The sequence below is a fragment of the Quercus robur genome, chromosome 11 (assembly GCF_932294415.1).
Source record: "Quercus robur chromosome 11, dhQueRobu3.1, whole genome shotgun sequence".
NCBI lineage: Eukaryota > Viridiplantae > Streptophyta > Magnoliopsida > Fagales > Fagaceae > Quercus > Quercus robur.
The window spans coordinates 19,286,401-19,305,317 of NC_065544.1; the positions used below are offsets into that span (position 1 = coordinate 19,286,401).

General features: G+C 36.5%; 1 protein-coding gene across 1 annotated transcript; it reads right to left on the reverse strand.

Moving 5' to 3' along the window:
• Nucleotides 1-11,678: 11,678 nt before the first annotated feature.
• Nucleotides 11,679-17,109, reverse strand: LOC126704807 (polyadenylate-binding protein 2-like). Its single transcript, XM_050403808.1, has 5 exons — nt 17,049-17,109; nt 16,880-16,950; nt 12,877-13,068; nt 12,402-12,526; nt 11,679-12,020 (listed from the first exon to the last, which is right to left on the reverse strand). Exons 1-5 carry the CDS (start codon nt 17,107-17,109, stop codon nt 11,924-11,926), a joined length of 546 nt encoding a protein of 181 aa, XP_050259765.1. The 3' UTR covers nt 11,679-11,923.
• Nucleotides 17,110-18,917: the final 1,808 nt, after the last annotated feature.

Below are 18,917 nucleotides of genomic sequence, written 5' to 3' on the forward strand. Positions count from 1 at the left end.
GAGTAATGGCTCGGTGAGATAAAGATCTTCCTCCTGTGTGACTTCCACAAATTCCTTCATGTAGTTCTTCTAGGAGTAATTCTGACGCATCGAAATGTACACAAAGCAAATGTGGTCCAGAAAAAGAGCTTTTGTACAACTTTTTGTCCTTGGATAGCCAAAACCGAGGAGCTTTTTTTCATACTTTCTCAGCTTCTGACTTCTCCTCAGGCAATATGTCCTTTTCTAGGAATAGTAGTATAGGATCCATCCAGCTCGGCCCTATCCTGATTTGATGGACTTGGAGCAGGTCTCTCTTCATTGGGGCAGGGGTGCATAGGTCTTCGACAAGTATTACTCGAGGCAAATCTTATGCTAAGGAAGTGGCAAGGGTAGCCAGGGAATCTGCATCGGTATTTCCATTTCTAGGGATATGAGATAAGTTGAAAAATTCAAATTCTATTTGTATGCGCCTAACTTGACCCAAATATTCCTGCATTCTTGCATCTCGGGCTTCCAATTCCCCTTTTACCTGGGCTACGACCAATCTTGAATCTGAAAACATTTCCACTGCCTTTCCACCCATTTTCTGGACCATCGTCATTCCCATCAACAAAGCTTCATATTTTGCTTCATTGTTTGTAGCCGAGAATCCCAACCTCAATGATTTTTCAATGGTGATCTTCTCAGGAGATACTAGAACCAGCCCCACTCCTGATCCCCGCTGATTTACTGCTCCATCCATATATACTTTCCAAGGTGAGGGGTATTGTGTGAAGATCAGGCCAACTGATTTTTCATCTATGCCATGCTGCTTTACATCTACTTCTTCAGGAAGTTCAGCAAATTCGGCTACTAGGTCGGCGAGGGCTTGGCCTTTTACAGAGGTACGAGGCATATACTTGATATCAAAAGCTCCTAGAATCGTGCCCCATTTGGCAATCCTCCCGGTATAATCCGCGCTTCGAAGTATTGACTTGAGTGGAAACTGAGTTAGGATAACCACGGTGTATGCCTGGAAGTAATGGGGAAGTTTTTGTGTAGCATGCACTACCGCCAAGATAGCCTTCTCCAATGGTAAATACCGCACCTCGGCTTCATGAAGTGACTTGCTTACATAATAGACTGGCTGTTGTATGCCACTGTCTACTTGTATCAAAACAAAACTTAATGCATGAGAGGCTACTGCCAAGTAGGCAAACAGAACCTCATCCACCTTAGGACTGGACATGATGGGCCGTTGAGATAAGTACTCTTTAAGCTATTGAAATACTACAGCACACTCCTTGGTCCATTCAAATCCCTTCCATTTATGCAGCAAAAGGAAGAAGGGTTTGCACCTATCTACTGACCTGGATATAAATCGATTCAAAGCAGCAATCATCCCGGTCAGTTTCTAGACCTCCTTGGGATTCCAAGGTGATTGCAAGCCGTTAATGGCCTTAATCTGATCAGGGTTCACCTCAATTCTCCTGTGAGTCACCACGTAGCCCAAATACTTTCCCGAGCCCACACCAAACGAACACTTGGAAACATTCAAACGCAACTTTGTGAGAGACCGTGTCCCTGGCCCATTTTATAGGATGTTGGGCCAAACCCACTTGAATGGGTGGAGTCGTGTTATTGCCTCTCAAAATGGAGGTTCGACTAGTTATATTTTCCCCTTTAGATTAAAAGTTTTACAATGGAGTCGCCACTTATTTAATTATTGGAATAAATAAGAAAACTAAAATTGAAAAATTCCTCATTTATTAATCTGTAATTCAATTTACATTGATCATAGGAAAATTACATGGTTTTGGTCCTAGATACAATCTAAGATAAAGTATATGGCTTTGTTTCCTAGTTACAATCTAAAAATCAAAAATTATATGGATAAGCATTTGATTTACTAACCCTTGATCTAAGCTCGGAGGTTATGTTACAAGGTGGGAAAGTGTTAGGCACCCACCTTGCTCAGTGAAACCGGTTTTCTAGACTATGGTAGCCAACATTCATATCACATCATTCAATATGTTATCAATTAATTTTCATGTTGAATTTAAAGTGTGTGCATGTGATAAACCCTAATTCAATTTATTAAGCATGACATTTGGATTGAAAAATAAACTCTAGTGAATGTGTGTAGATAGTGATATTCTAGATTCAAGAATTTAAAAGAATTATTAAACAAACATCTTTTTCATATTTTTTGATATCGATTTAAGATTAAAGCTAGTGTTATACATGAACATATGATGAACAACCAAAAACATATGAAGAACACATAAGAACATTTAAGAACATTCAAATATATTCAAGAGAATTTAAATAGTTACTATCATGCCTTAATCCTAAATTTTCATCATGGCAACACAAAAAAGAAGTCAAGGAAAGGGATTATACCTTCATGCAAGATCGATATGGTGGAAGAGGAGATTCTTGGTAGAGGTCCTAAGGGTGGAGGAAAAAAAGAGTTAGGAGAGGGAGAGTGAGAGTAAGTCTCACTCAATACCTTGAGTCTCAGATGACCAAGATATGACAAGACTACTCAAAAAATATAGTAGTGGTGGAGGAAATATGAATGAAAAACCATTTAATGAGGGTTGACAAAGAATCATGAACCTAGACCTCATTTTAGCCTTTGGGGAAATCTGGTGCATTAAATGTGGAGATTGATGAGAGTGAGGAGCAAGCAAAGTTTGGTTTTCCCATAGCTGCTGTAACAGCCTGTAGAGCAAACTTTGAAAAATCATATCTAACTTAATTCTGATCGGAATTATCTCATTCTTGTGCTCAAATTGAAGCCCTAGATGTCTAGTTTCTGGGAAAATTAACCTCATTCACAGATTCAAAATATTCTGAGAGATATAGATGAAATGGTGAGCAGAGATCATTTGTTAGAAAATGGTTTTAGCACAATTAACATTAATAGGTCCCAAATTAGCTCCCAATTAATATTAAATGGCTCCAGTCACTCCCATTTCAGACTTAATTGGTTCCAAATTTACTCTAATTAAAAGATAATTACATAAATTACTCATTGAATAATTAGTGTTTAACTATCTAATTAATTAGGTGTATGCAACCTCACCATAAAATGTAGTCCTAACCAATCAAATTATGACACATCATTGATTTCAAATTGATTACACTTATAACCAATTGAAATCAATTATTTATAATCACATATAGTCAGACTCAATTTGTGATAGTGCATCTCAGCCATTAAAACTTGATTTGATGATAACTTTCAATCTGTTGGTCCGATTAGGGCTTATGACCAGTCGATTTGACCATTACAACATCAAGATCATTTTGGTGAAATGAGATTAAGGATCTAATGGCCAGAATCAAGATGTATATTTTCAAGGTGAAATTACCCTTTTGCCCTTCATGTGAGGTTAAATACGGATTGCAAAATAGGATTTCAACAAACTTATGCTTCCTCAGAATTTCAAAAATGTTCGTAAGGTCTCCCACATGCTTAGACACCACCTTACTCTTTACAACCATATCATCAATATAGACTTCAATACTCTTGCCCAATTGTGGTTCGAACATTTTAGTCATCATCCGTTGATAAGTAGACCCTGCATTTTTCAAACTAAAAGGCACCACTTTGTAATGATAGTTTCCAGTGGGAGTGACAAAAGCTGTCTTTTCTTGATCGTCCAGTGCTAGTGGTATCTAGTGATATCCTTAAAAGGCATCCAAGAAACTCATCTAAGGATGACTTACCGTCGCATCCACCAACTAGTTTATCCAAGGCATAGGGAAAGGATCTTTTGGACAAGCCTTATTGAGATCTATGAAGTCTACACACACACGCCATTTCCCATTTTTCTTTTTCACCACCACTGTGTTAGCTAGCCACTGAGGATAGAAAACTTCCTTGATAGTCCCTGCCTGTTTGAGCTTTGTTACCTCATTTCTGACAGCCTCGGCATGCTTTTTGGATAGACGCTGAGGTGGTTGTCTCTTCGGAGTGATGAAAGGGTTAGCATTCAAATAATGACAAATGAAACTTGGATCTACACCCGGGGCTTCGTACGTGCTCCACGCGAACACATCAACGTTTTCTCTAAGAAATTCAACCAATTGCTCCCTCTCTTGTAGAGGTAATTGAGCCCCAACCTGAAAGAACTTCTCTGGATCATCATCAATAATTACTTTTTCTAGATCTTCACATTTCGCTTCATTGGCTGGTCTATTGAAGAGTAACGCTAGAGTTTCTAATTGCTATAAACCATTCTCAGCAGTTGCCGAGATTTCAACCTCAAGCCGATATTAGATGGCCGCTACTAGGCATTGTCTGGCCGTAGATTGACTTCCTAATATTTCCAAAACTTGGCCTCCAGAGGGATATTTCACCGTTTGGTGAAGAGTAGAGGAGACAACTCCTAGGGTATGAAGCCAGGGTCTGCCCATAATGACCATATTTGGAGAGAAAGCATCTACAACAATGCCACCTCCACCACATCCGAGCCACTCTGCACGGACATTCTGATTTGTCCCTTCGGAATGACCATATTACCTTCAAAACTCACTAGAGGAGAATTGTAAGTTGTTAAATTCTTAGTTTCAAATTTAGCCCCTTATATAGGTCAGGATACATTATCTCAACTCCACTGCCTTGATCGATCATCACCCTTTTCACATTGTACCCACCAATTCTAAGTGTAACCACCAAAGCATCATCGTGAGGCTGTATGGTTCCAAGTTTGTCCTCATTTAAAAAACCTAACACCAGTGGGATGCCCATCTTGACTCTCTTCGGTATTGAACTGAATTCCTCAACTGGGTAACGAGATACTGACATGACTCTGGAGGGGCAAGATCCAGTCCTCCTTAAGGCAACAAATATGACATTGATCGTGCCTAGAGGAAGTTTCGAAGAAGCATTTCCCCAAAACTTTGAACCCGTTTGGCTCCCCCGGCCACTGGAATGATGCAAGAGTTGCTTTAATTTCCCTTCCCAGACCAGTTGGTCTAAATGGTCCCACAAGCTTCTGCAATCCTCGGTAGTGTGTCCATGGTCCTGATGGTATTGGCAATAAAGGTTTTGATTATGCCTTATAGGATCTTCTGCCATCTTGTTCAGCCATTTAAAGAACAGCTCGTTTTTAATCTTCTTCAAAACCTGTTGTACTGGTTCTCAAAACACAGCATTAACCACCTGGGTGTTGGCAAATCCTGGCTACCCAACAAAGTCTTTCCGAGGTCGGTTATTATTGTACCGGTTCGACCTGAAATCCCTCTTCTCTTGAGGGATCATCTTAGCCTTTCCTTTCCCCTGCAGTTGGTCTTCTTTTACCCTTCTGTACTTGTCAATCTGATCCATAAGTTAATGCACACTGGTAACAGGTTTACCAGTTAGAGATTTCCTCAAATCATGCTCGGTTGGAAGGCCAGCCTTAAAAGTACTAATGGCTACATCGTCATAGTCCCCGTCTATTTCGTTAAACATCTCCCAATATCTATCCGAGTAGGTCTTTAGAGTCTCCTCCTCTCGCATAGACATAGATAATAAAGAACCCAAAGGCCAAAGAACCCTGCTACAAGTGATAAAGCGAGCGCCAAAGGCCTGAGTAGGCTTCTTAAAGGAGTCAATGGAATTCGCCCTTAAACCATTGAACCACCTCATCGCCACAGGACCCAACCTAGATGGAAAGGCCTTACACATCAAAGCCTCATCTTTGGAATGAACAACCATCCTTTGATTGAAGTGACTGACATGTTCCACCGGATCTGTTCGACCATTATAAATGGTGAATGTGGGTTGATGGAATCGCCAAGGAAGACTCCCGCCTTCTATGTTTCATGTGAAGGGTGATTTAGAGATTTGACTCAACGCCTTGTTCATGGCATCATTCCCCAAGCCTTTGCCAGGCGGGCTCTTATATCTACATCTATGGTGGTATTCCTCGTCATAGGAGAAAGACTCGCTGGGTGGAGTTCTGGATCTCCGTCTATAACTAGCACCATCTGTCTCCTCGGAGGACAACTCGGAGTTCGGCGATGAACATCTTCGCCGTGCGTGGCGCAATTCCCTTTTCAACTCATCGATTTCACGTTGCATATCTCTATCGTTCTTTGCATGGGAAACACGGCTCTTCCCTCAAGACTGGCTTTTACTAGTATGAGCTGCCCTCACGATCTCCTCTCCGTTTGAGGCTCCTAAACGGATTGTTATGTTGAGACCTTCTTGATTCTGCTTGGTGTAGATTCATATCCACCTGGTGTGGACCTGTCACTACTTGGTGTGGACTTGCTTCTTCCATCTTAAACGTTGCACCTGAAATACTTTCAAAATAGACCAAGTTATTCCCACAGACGGTGCCAATTGTAAGGACTGAATTTGGATTGGACCCAATATAGGATTGGGTTTTAGCCCAACAAGCCCAAACAACGAATTTGTAGAGCATGGGTGAAAGAACTAGTTTTATTCGGTAAGTAAGACAATAACAGTTGTTTATTTAAGAGAATCAAACACAAGTAAAGTGAGAAAATCTGTCATCGGCACATGTGCTTAGTAGTGGTACACTCATGGTCGCTCCAGAAACTTATAAACCATGCGTGGGAAGGTTACTTAGGCGATGTGGGACTCGGGTGAGCCTAGGTGTCAATCACTTCATGGCAAAAATCCTTAGCTCCCACCCCTTCGTGACAAAACCGTGAGGGACTAGCTCCCCAAAGCGGACAAACACCGATTAATGGGGGGCAGGTACCCATAGTAATATTGTTATTAAATGATTTCATTCATTTTCCTCTATATTAATCCCAAACAAGGTTACTTACATTATGTTAATTTTCTTCTAAAAAAGATACATTATATTCATTTTCATTCATTTATTTTAAAACATTCAAATAAGATTACTTAATTTTATTTCATTCTTTTTCTGTACCATTATTTTCTCTTATTTAAATACATTTCACTCCGTTTCTTTGATAATTGATATTAAGTTTGTTTTTTTTTTTTTTAATTCAATCAACTTTGATTCTTACGTTTTCTTTCCTTCTTTTTTATTTATTTGTAGGTTTTGTTGATATCAACTTCTTTATTTTTTTTATGTTTTCATTATATAGACTCACAGTTGGGAAACTAATTTCGTATAAAAGATAAAATTTTACCATATAAGTTAAGTCTTTATGAGATAAAATGGTATGATACATATACAAGTGACTTTGCTTGGTTTTACTTAAAAATTTTTTTATTTTACTCCTACAAATTATTAATTAAAAAATAAGGACTTATATTTGCCACAGAATCCTACTACAAAAAGAATTTTTCTTCGTATTGATTTCAAAATGTCTCCTCCAAAAATAAAAGATAAAAATATAGAACAAATTTGGTGTTGGTAAGCACGAAATTTCACAAATAAAACAAAATGTCAAAACCTGGGCAGAGCATAGGCTTAATTAAACAGCCTAAAACATAAAACAAAGAAGAGGCCCAAGGCTCAATTTCAACCATTCACCCACTTCACATGTTTACCTTCAACGGTTCGACCCTTATTCACGTTTTTTACATATTCTTTGTTGGTTTTTTTATTTTATTTTTTATTATTTTTTACCTTTTCTTTGATAATAATGTAATGCATTACACATGCATAAATGAAATAATTTTTTTTTTTCCTTATTAGCGTGAACTATAAGAATTGTATTTGGAATTTTGAATGTAAGGATTAAATTTATTAAATTTGAAAATAGTAGAGCATGATTGTTTCAAAAATATTCATATTTCTAAATTTCATAATCAATTAATCATCTTTTTTGAAATAAAGTCTATTTTTTCTCTAAATTTTATTTTTTCAGTTTAAATAGAAAATTTTCTTACTAATACAAATCCAATCAATAGTCAAAGACCACTTCTAGGAAAAATTTTATTTTTATAAATGTGGGGACTATGGCCCAAAGTAACAAGTTGGGCCTTGGGCCCGTCCGAGGACACTGGCCCGTCCAAGGAGACGATGTGGCATAAGCGATTTATGTTAAGCCTATCATTTGAAATAAAGAAAAAAATGGTCCGAGGAGGAATTTCTTCTTGGACACTGAAAGTCCGGAGCGGACATACGTCCAAGCCATTGAAACTCATCCCCTAAATACGTACAAAGGAAGGAAACACAAAATATCTAAGCAAAAGCTGCCACCACCACATTGAATGCACTACAACTATTTTCCTGACCGCATTAATGTGGAGAAGACCCCTGAACAGTGTTACCTTGGCTACCACAACTCACAAATGACTGAAAGAGGTGTCTGATGGGATGGGTGCTCAAGTGGGAGCTTGGATGATCAACAAGTGTAAAGCCCAAATGATAAGGAATGGCCTATATAATGTATAGAAACACTCATAAAAAGGGACGAAAAAATAGGGAAGAGAATACTGTAGCATGCAAAGGAACCCTAATGTACTGGTCTGTATTCATAAATAAAATCTTTAGTCTCCTCGGACCACAAGATATTCCAGCATAATGGTTTTTGTCCTTGTCTATGTGTTCCTTTATCCCATGCAAGCCTCAGTTTAACTTATCTAGACCTAGTTCTTTAATCCATACTCTACAAAATTCATTGTGTTGGGCTTTTTTGGGCCAAAACTTCATAAGCTAAGGGTTCGGGCTCCAAATCATCTCCCTACAATAAATATGAACTAAGATGATTGAGCTTTGAAGCATTCAACAATGTTGTGGGAAAGCCATATATTCCAACTGCATTCTTTCATTATATTCAAGTTCTCCTCCCTTGGAATGAAGGGTTCCTCTTTTTAAAAATACTTAAATTCAAGATATAAGAAAAGTGTTAGCACATATGTTAGTCTAGCCCACTGGACTTAAGGCCAGAGTATTGTACTTGTACTTCACACATATTGTACTTATATAAAACTCAGTGTTACACAAACAGAACATATATCAATATATAGACTATTCACAGTCCCTCTCTTTTTATATTCTTCACACAATTTAACTTCCTCTTGTTAGAAACAAGAGTGTTCAACAGACACGCATTCAAAATACTTCCTAGACTGAAAAACAAAAATAGAATTGGACTCTAAATCATACTAATAGAATATAGAAAGTTTATATTTGATAGCCTTTTCTAATTTGGTTTCAACAACGTTCTAGATGATTGACAACGACAAATTCCCCTTCCCAAGAGTAATTTTGTATCAAAAGAAGTCTTCTCTTGCATCATGTAGAAGATTTCATTTAGCAAGCTCTTCATCGCATTTGGATCAAATTTATCTACCTAGTTTTCACTTTTCAAACTTCAAATCTTTCATTTCTATGAATCTTCAAAGTCAAAGAAGATATCGGAATCCAATTGCTTTCTAGTAGTCTTAGGATCATACTATGGTTTAGGAAAGCCATAATAAGGGAGGTCTTCTCTTTCCTTAGTAACTTTCTATTAAGGGTCAGGGTGCATGACTTCATTTGTACAACAAAGTCATAAGGAAACTTATTGGTCTTAGCCGAGCCTCAATCTTTGGCTCTTTGCTCTTTCTCGGAGAGATTTTCATGTGGCTTTATGATCCAATTCTAAAAGGAGGGGCTATCAATGGATAATTAGGAAATTCTAAGACCCATTGATCCTTCTTTCCCAAGCCCATTCCAAGAAAGTAAGGCATTATCTTCATCATTCATGGTGGCCACACAAGTGTTGTTGTAGGGGATCATAATACATCCTCTTGAAAAGTGTTCATCCAAGCTCATTCCAAAAGGCTTTATCAATCATTTCCATCCCAAAGTCCTTACCTTCTCTTTCATTTATTCACGTGAACTTTAGGCTCTTTTCAAAGAGTTCAATTACTCATGATTAAGCTACTAAATCTAGGAATAATGCATTCCTTGAAAGAATGCATGTCTATTCTAGATCTAGCACTTGATTAAAATCTTCAACATAACCAACTCTTTGGACCTTTTCTACCTAGGTCTTCCAAAGTTGCCAAACTTCCTCTCCCTTTGAGTCCTCTAGGTGGCCATAAACGGAAGAGCAAGATAGATCTTCCTTTTTTTTTTTTTTTTTTTTCTCCATCAAACACATCCATATGAATTAGATTGTTATTTCTTTCCAGAATGTTTACCTCTAACCCTGTATTCCAACCCAAAGTTAGTCCACCACTTAGACCCCATTCTTTGAACTTCAAAACATTCTTCAAATTCCCAAATTTTGAAAATCTTGCCAATGTTAATTTCCTTTTTCGCCTCAATTAGGAAACACAAAGAAGGCTTGAGTTCCATGACAATCTTTTTATCATTATGAAACTATAAAGGGGTTGCTCAATTCTGTGTAGTTCCAACGCAAGAGTTTCATGTTGACTTAAGTTGTGAGACAATTTTCCTAAATCTCTCACCGTGAGATGAACCAATAAAGTGACTGGAAAGTCTGAGATGTGATGTGAGTGTCCTCCAATTCTTTACCATCTCCGATCAATCTGTAACTTGTCATTCATCTTCCTCAACTAAATCACCACCCAATAATACATCGGCCAGGACCCTCATTGAAGTCGTGGCATCTCTTGATTCTTTTCACTTCTTCCAACATATCAATTCTTCATTTCTGTTTATTTCTATTTCCAACCTCACAATAACATGGAAACAGATCTTGCTCAATGTTCTGATTTTTCACCTGATTTAGTGGCCTTATGTTCCGAGGCATGTAATTCTTTCCAATTGTGGTGCAAAGCTGGGTAATTGGTACTCAAAAGGCACATAATGGAGTTGGACCTAAATGAAGTGATAATTTTAGTTGTAGCTCAGTAGTTTCCACAACTAGTCTGTGTCTAGCTTCATGGTGCTCTTCATTTCTGTTACTTGTTTAAGAGTTTTTCTTGTATTCAAACTCACTACTATTGGTTCAGCCTACTTCTCTTTCCACAAATCTCTCCACCATTGCCAAGCCTATTAGGTACCTCTGCAAGCTTGAATATTGAGGTAGCGAGGCTGAGGTCCCAAAAAGACCAGCAACTACCTGATTATAACACAAACTGGATGGCCATAGTCCATACCACCTTAAACAATCAGTTGGACCAACTTTCTTGAAAATATGAAATAAAGAGAGCCCCGGAGTAACCAAAAAAAGACTCATGCAACAGTAAATGGGCTACAGCTAGAACTAGAATTTCCACTGGATGAAACTTGAAAGTACAAAACTTAGGAAGAGTAAGAGAGGGTCAATTTGATGTTTTGAAATATTATTTACTAATTTTACAATGATGAATGGAAAAACCCCTGCTAGACATTGCGATATTCACCTTCTGTCCCAAATTGTTAGATTGAACCTAACAAGCGGAAAGACAAAATTGAAAACAAATTAAAGTTAAAAGGATTGAAAAACTGTTGGATTGAGCATAACAAGCGGAAAGACAAAATTGAAAAAAAATTAAAGCCAGAGGATTGAAATAAATAAATAAATAAAACGTAAAAGACTAAATTGAAAACAATTTATAATTTATTCAAGTTTTAAAATTGTTGGGCTGGACTGAAATGGAATCCATTTGATTCAATTCATCAGTTTCAGCCAGCAATCCTAATGCGTATTTATGAAATTCATAATCAATACTCTCCCACAGATAACTCAACATTGGTCACAACTATTTTTTCATCTACCATTTAAACATGGACATTGGTGTCCTAATACTGGATATCATAGTTGTCAAAACGTCAATTGTATCGTGAATCAAATTTTTTTTTTTTATTTGTATCGTGTATAATATCATAAGATATACAAATACCTAATTAAATTTGTAAAAAGATTATAGATATACACTGGTTGTTATACATAACGTCTCCCAACATTCAAATGCAAGGAAAATTACAAACCTACGCTTCCAGTTTCTGCATAAATAATCAATTTACTAGGCAGGACAACAATAGCAGCAACTAATTTTTTATACCCTTCCTCCAATTTCTCTTAAACTCTATGCAAACTCACCATATTCTGTGAGTTCCAAAACCAGGTCATATCACATCCTTAATTTCATGTAATGGGATATAAGCAGCAAGAAATAGCTAGCCAAACCAAACAAGCTACCGGTAGCAAAACCTGCAATGGAAGCTTCCCTGGCAAATTCCAAACAGTAATATATATAACATAGGAAGCATAGCAGGTGCAAACATTAAATCTGTACTGTTTTCAATGAACTGAACAAAATCCTCAAATCTCAAACAATTAACCACATCAGCCTAAGTAGCACAAATCTCTCTCTTACATCTATCCAACATTATCCATGAGATGACATATGGAAGAATATGTCTCAAACAAAGGTGAATGTTCAGAAGTATGGACTGTAAGGCATTCTGAATCTTGGAACCTTCATGCATCATAAATATTTTTGATGATTTACTCAAAAGATTTCAGGAAGTGCAGTCAAATACCAAATCTAGGAAAACATAGGGAGCAGGAGAAAACGACCAAGAGGAGGCAATCGTCAAGAAGCATACCCATATCCATAAGGGGAGAATACAAAGGGACCAGGTATAAGGGAGCTTCTGGATCGCATATTGGGGTTGGGTCGACGAGCACGATGTAGTTTCATCCCAGGTACATTGGTCCGTTTAGCAGTCACCTGCAAACACATTAAAAAGGTTCACATGGTTGAAAAAATAAATAAAGAGAGTATGGAACTTGCACCTGTAAAGGTTAAAAATCAAACACAAATCAGAACTGAAGCTCCAAAATCAGAATAATAATAACAGAGACCCTAAGGTAGTGCACCACCCATTTGTGTATAATGGTGATATTTTGTTGTAATTTAGACCGTTCATTAGGTTAAGCATCTCTTTACTAGAAAAATAGTTATTTTTCTAGAAAAATAACTTTTGAGTGAAAATTATCCTAATCCTTATTTGTACTTAAGAAATTTAACACAAAAAGAGTTATTTTTTGATGGGGCAGATGGAAAACTGCTGCTTTCACCTTTAATTGACGTCCACGTAGTTGAGATTCATTCAGCTGGAGAGCCAATTCAACAGCCTCTACTTCGAGGAACTCCACATAAGCATAACCCTTTGGTTGGCCATACTTGTCAGTCCGAATAGTGACTCTGTTCACTGTACCACATGTCTGGAAATGCTGTTGTACTTCTTCAGGAGTACAGGAATAATCCACCTGCAAACCCAGTTTGAGCCCAAAAGAACAATTTTGAAAAAGAACCAAGCAAAGAAAACAGAACAACCAAATAATACGCCTAATAGATCAATTTAGTGTTACAACTTACCTACAAGACAAACAGTGAAAACCACCTGTTACTAGTACAACCAACTACTTAACTCATTTGAGCAGAAAAACTACTTTAACTCTCCATTACATCAGATAAACTTCCTCCTCTCACAAGAATGGGTGGAGGATGAGATTGTGGATTCAAAACCCATTTTGTGCACATGTGACTTACTAATAATAATAATAATAAAATGCATTAATCTGATTCAGAAAATGTCCAATTCTGATGGGGTTTGAGAGATACCCTGTCCAATTTCCACCATCCCCCTCCCCTATTTGTCTAGAAAAGAGCTAAGAAAATAAAATAAAATTTACAATTCTGGCTTACAGGGTTCATGCAGCCAGAGTGGTCTGGCTCTCAAATTGAGGTAACAAGCATGTTCTTTACCAGCGTTATTTTTAAAATAAGACGTAAATGGTTATAATTAAGCCTCAATCCCACCCCTCCATCGATGTCCTTACACTTTTTGCTTGATTCAGTTGGATGAGTTTCCCACACCAATTTTCTATGAAATTGATTTAGGCTGAAAATTAGACATAGCATAGGTATAAAACAAACCACATACATTGCACCAAATAGGCCGTTCTTAGGAAACCTTAGATTTTCCACCAAAATATAAAAGATAGACAAAGATAGCTACCACCATATCAAAGGAAGAAAAGCAAAATTGGGGAATCTTGATCACAATTAACATTTAGTGCTCGTTTGGATAGGGCGTTTTCTTTGCTGCGTTTTCGTTGCTGCGTTTCACTCCTTTTTTTTTTTTTTTTTTTTTTTCTTTTACATTTCACGCGTTTTGCAGAACCGGGGGACAAACGGCACTGTAGCTGCACTGTAGCAGTACTGTTTATGGGACCCACAGCCACTTTATTCATTAAAAAATATTAAAAATGGGTCCCACGGTACTATTTACACATTTAAAAATTATTTTGCTACAGTATTTTCAGTTTTCAGTTTTCAGTTTTCAGTTTCAGCAACAATAAGTTCAATCCAAACACACCCTTAATGTTTTGGGTTAATTGAACATTTTACCTAAATATTTAAAGCTACGATGGGCCTAAAGTTTCTCATAGAATTTCTGATAACAGTTACATCAGATGATGACGAACAAAATCTAATATAGAATTCCCATGCCAAAACTACATGCACATGATTTGTAAGGTCTCTGGACAAAACTTTAATGTAAACATTTGTCCCTCAAAAAAGCATGTAAAATCTAAGTATTTTGAGCCAAAATTTAATACAACTCTGTAGGTTCAAGCCTCAAGGTCCTTGACACCAAGATAATGTGCTCAAAACAATGCCAAAAAATATAAATTAACTGCCCATGGAACTTCTAGAAATCAACAGGATAATTATTGACTGTTTGACATATATTAACTTTTTTTTGCTTTCATGTTTGATATATATCAACTTTTTTTTTGATAGGTTGTTTGATATATATCAACTTGTTTGGTTATTTTAGTGATCTTCTTTTCAGTAGTAAAAAGAAAAGCAAATAATAAAATTGGAAAGATATAGAGATCCCAATTTATTCCAAGGGAGGGGGAAAAAAAAGGAGATCCAAGACCCCTCACCATCGATAGAAAAACACCTAAACATTCCTCGAGCAAAATTCACCACCAAAAGCAGCAGCTGGCATTGCAAATAAGACAGATATACCCAAGCCTACTCCTTAATCTTCAAGGCACATTTCACCTCACAACTGCTTGAGTCTGGGTTAGGAATCTTGAACAATATCTGTTCCTCTGACCATCCCAGCCCAAGTAGAAGTGTTTACAGCAACAAAAGTGATTATAATCCAGTGCTTTTTTTTTCTTTTTTTAATATTTATCTCCTCCTTTCCAAATGGCAATTGATGAGATGCTTTTTTCACATTTTTTTTTTTTTCTCTTTCCCTCCTTTTCATTACTTTTATCTTCTCAAATTTTACTTTCGGGAACCTTCAGTTTTTTTTTTTTTTTTTTCCATAAAAATTTTAACAACACTCATTATTGTTTTTTTTCCTGCATTCCTATATTTCTTTTTTGTTCTCATTCTTTTTTCCCCCCTTTTCTCTTTCTGTTGAATTTCATTAATTATTTTCTTTTCCTAGCCCAGCTGTATTTCATCAGAAATACTTCGAACCCCAGCACCAGTTAATCAGAAAACTTGAAGAATGAAGCCTGACCTGCGATTTTAGTCAAACACAAAGTCAAAGCAAGATACTGAAACTTAGAAAATCCTAAGCGCACGTTCACACGCATATCTCAACTCAGAATAATCAACAAGAACATGAAAAATCACGCCCATCTAGTCAAATGGATTAAGTTCACTAAATATAGTACGATTTCAGAACTCTTCAAGGATGGGAGTAGCTAAATAACTCTAAATTGATAATTTTCTTAGCAGCCAAATACAACTGCACAAGCATGGAAAACGCAAAAAACATGAGAAGGCCAGTCTAGGATCTCAATCAAACTCACAAGATGACCATAATATCCAAAACAAAAAGGAACAATTACAAGAAACTCCAGGGTTGAAGCACGAGTCCTTTCTTGAGGGGAAAACTACCAATGGATACGTTGTTATCCAAGTTGAGGGAATGAAAAAAGATAGAGGAAGACCAAAAATCACATTGGTAGAAGTAATAAAAAAGGGCACGTCAATTAAGTGAGTAACGGAGAATATAACTTTAGATAGAGAAAAATGGAGGCAAAGAATACATATGGCCGACCCTAACTAATATATTAAGGATCCATAGACGACAAAAAAATTTTGGGACTAAGGCTTTGTTTGTTTTTGTTGTTGTTAAATAAGATGTGATCCAATAGCAAGAATCATTGGAACCAAAACCAGACATTTAAGAAAGTATTACTAACGCTGTTCAGATTTTGTACATCTAAAACAATTGACGGATTCGCTAATCCCCTATGGCATTTAAAAATTTTCAAAATATTGTTCAATTTTACTGTTTCAATCCAACATTTTAGGGCCTGTTTGATTCCTGTTAATAGGAACAGTAAGAGGGATGAAGAGGGGAAGGGAAAGGGAAAGGAGTGCACCTATTCCTCCTATTGTTTGGTTGAAAAGGGGAGGATTGGAAGGAGAGCCATAACCTTGTAGTCAAAATGTCAATTATGTTGAGCATAATAACAAATAGAGCATGTTTCTGGTTTTTGTTTCCAGTTTAGGACAAACAGAACCACTGAAAACATGTTTTATTTTTCTTCTTGCTCTCCGTAACAATTTTCAAAATCTGTTTTCTAAACGCATATACAAATAGGCCTTATTCTCCTTTTAACTTGCTTATATGAAAGTTGAATGTTAAAGTAGAATCAAGAATAAAACATTTAGATATTTTTCCCTCACTCTTATAAACTTACTCAAGCACAACTCCATGCAGAGTGTAAGCATGTAGTGCACACCCTATTTCAAAATAAGAGTACCAGCATATTCCGAAAAGGTTAATCTAGCTGCATTCGGTGTTTGAGCAGGAACTCTACCTGGCTTTAAATTTAAATTATTACCTACGTCAAACTTTGAAAAACTTCCATTTTAGTTCCAGCAATATACTTTCTTAATGTATAGTCCTATTTTTTAAAATTTTCTAATATGAAGAATAGTTTTTCTTTTCAGGATTCCATTTTTATGCTACTTGGAAGGAACTCAATTCTACAAAGCCAAACAACACATTATATAATAAAAAAGGGTACTTACATTGCCAACAAACACTGATCGAGAATCCACTTCCTCTCGATTTGCCTGTGATGCAGCTGCACTAGCAGGATCTAATTGCACAAAGATCTATTAAAAAACATAAATATTTTTTTTTTTTTTTTATAAAAAAAAAGGGGAAGAGGAAGAACCAAAAAAGCAAGAAATGTACAGAGATATGTGTGAATGTAGTCATCATCATCATCATCATTAATATAAAGTGATGCAGCCATCCATTTACACCAATGAACTCAATGCCTCTATCTCAACTGGCATTTTCTCCCCTTATAAGTTATAGCCTTATAGGTGGAGGGATGCATGTGTATCTTACCATTAAAACTAAATAGCCATCCTTTTTTTTTTCCCCTCTCTAAAATGAGGTTTTAAATTTCTTAGCTTACCCACAAAATATTTGTTTTCATTAAACACAAAAAAATCCCCCTAACATTATGACCAAATACACTACACTTTTGCGGGGTTTAACAGATGTGGTTGCAGCAACATATCGCTCGAGCAAAAGGCACATGCCATAGCACATCTCTTAAAGGTGTTGCTCTACATATTTCATTTTTTGGATAAAGAATTAGCTCAGATGAAAATTGATAAAAATAAGGATATTGGGGCTCCAAAAGGCTATCACCCTCAGAACCCATGATTCAAATTGAAACCATTACACCAATCTCTGGTATATGCTCCGACCCATATAATGATACTACTTCAATCTTTAACATTTTATTTTATAATTTGTCAATAAGAATTACCATGACCACCTTTTATTTTATACAATTAAAAGTATTCCAAGTACTCTTTAATCTTTGTCTTCGTAACGCATCATCCTAATCACTTTGTTTAGTTTCATCACACAGAAAAAAGGATTCTCTATGTCCGCAGGATGCAGCGAGACACTCACAGCACATGGGATACCACCTATATCACACATGTACCCTATCCAAGATTTTTAGGGGGAATAAAAGGTTAAGAGATATAGATGACATAAAATCCTGTTGATATTATTGAGAAATGAGAAACCCAGAGATGCAAATAAACACAGGATTCAACCATAAAAGTTTTGCCATCAGTTCCCCAAAAGTATGCAAGTAGTTCTTAGGCAAATTGGGCAGCATGTTTGACAAGAAAAATATGAAAAGAAAAGAAAAGGGAGGAGTAGTCAGTAAAAGGAATCCAAAAAAATGACAACAGCAATCTGCAGATAAAAATGAATTCAAAACCACAAGCTTCTGCCTTTGCTCCAGTGGCCTTACTTCCTAAAATTGATGACTTAACCTACCTCTCATAGCCAATACACCATCTTAAACATAGTGGGACTAGTTTTCAACTTTTATTTTAATTTATTTCATCTTTTTTAGATAAGAGTGGACTGTTTCCACATTGCACTATATCTTAAGCCTCCCAAAGCTCCCATTCCAGCTAAAGTAACATTTTGTCTATGGTAAATTTCATAAAAATATACGTGTCACAAGGGCATCTTGCCTTCAGAGTTCCGATTACAAGTTCAAATTGTTCATTTATTATTTTCTGCTAGGTCAATGACATCTCCATCTGAGACACCTAAGCTACAATGAAGATATACATTGTACTTGGAAGTCAGCAATGCTTTGGGTCGAACAATTTTCTATTTTCAGTGAACTTTCAATAACATTTAACTGCAGATGCACATGTATTAAGTATTAACCAAAAGTACCATTAGAATAATTGCCTTATAATATTGAATAAATGTAACAAAGAAGAAGCATTTTGTTTCTAGATATAGACGTAAGAAAAATTACTATCTAAAAGCAAATTAGCCATAAGCTTACCTGTTTTAAGGTAGGTGAGCCACCTAATTAGATGCTTAGTAAAAGGGGAAAAAATAATAAAATAAAATAAACCAATCTATTGACTTATACTATAAGATGAAGGATAGATGTTCATACAGAAAGCAAAGTTTTTGAAGCTTGCCCAATGTGGATGGAATCTGTCCGTTTAAATTGTTCAAGTAAAGATCCAAGCTCACCAAGTCTGTCAAATTCCCAAGCTCCTC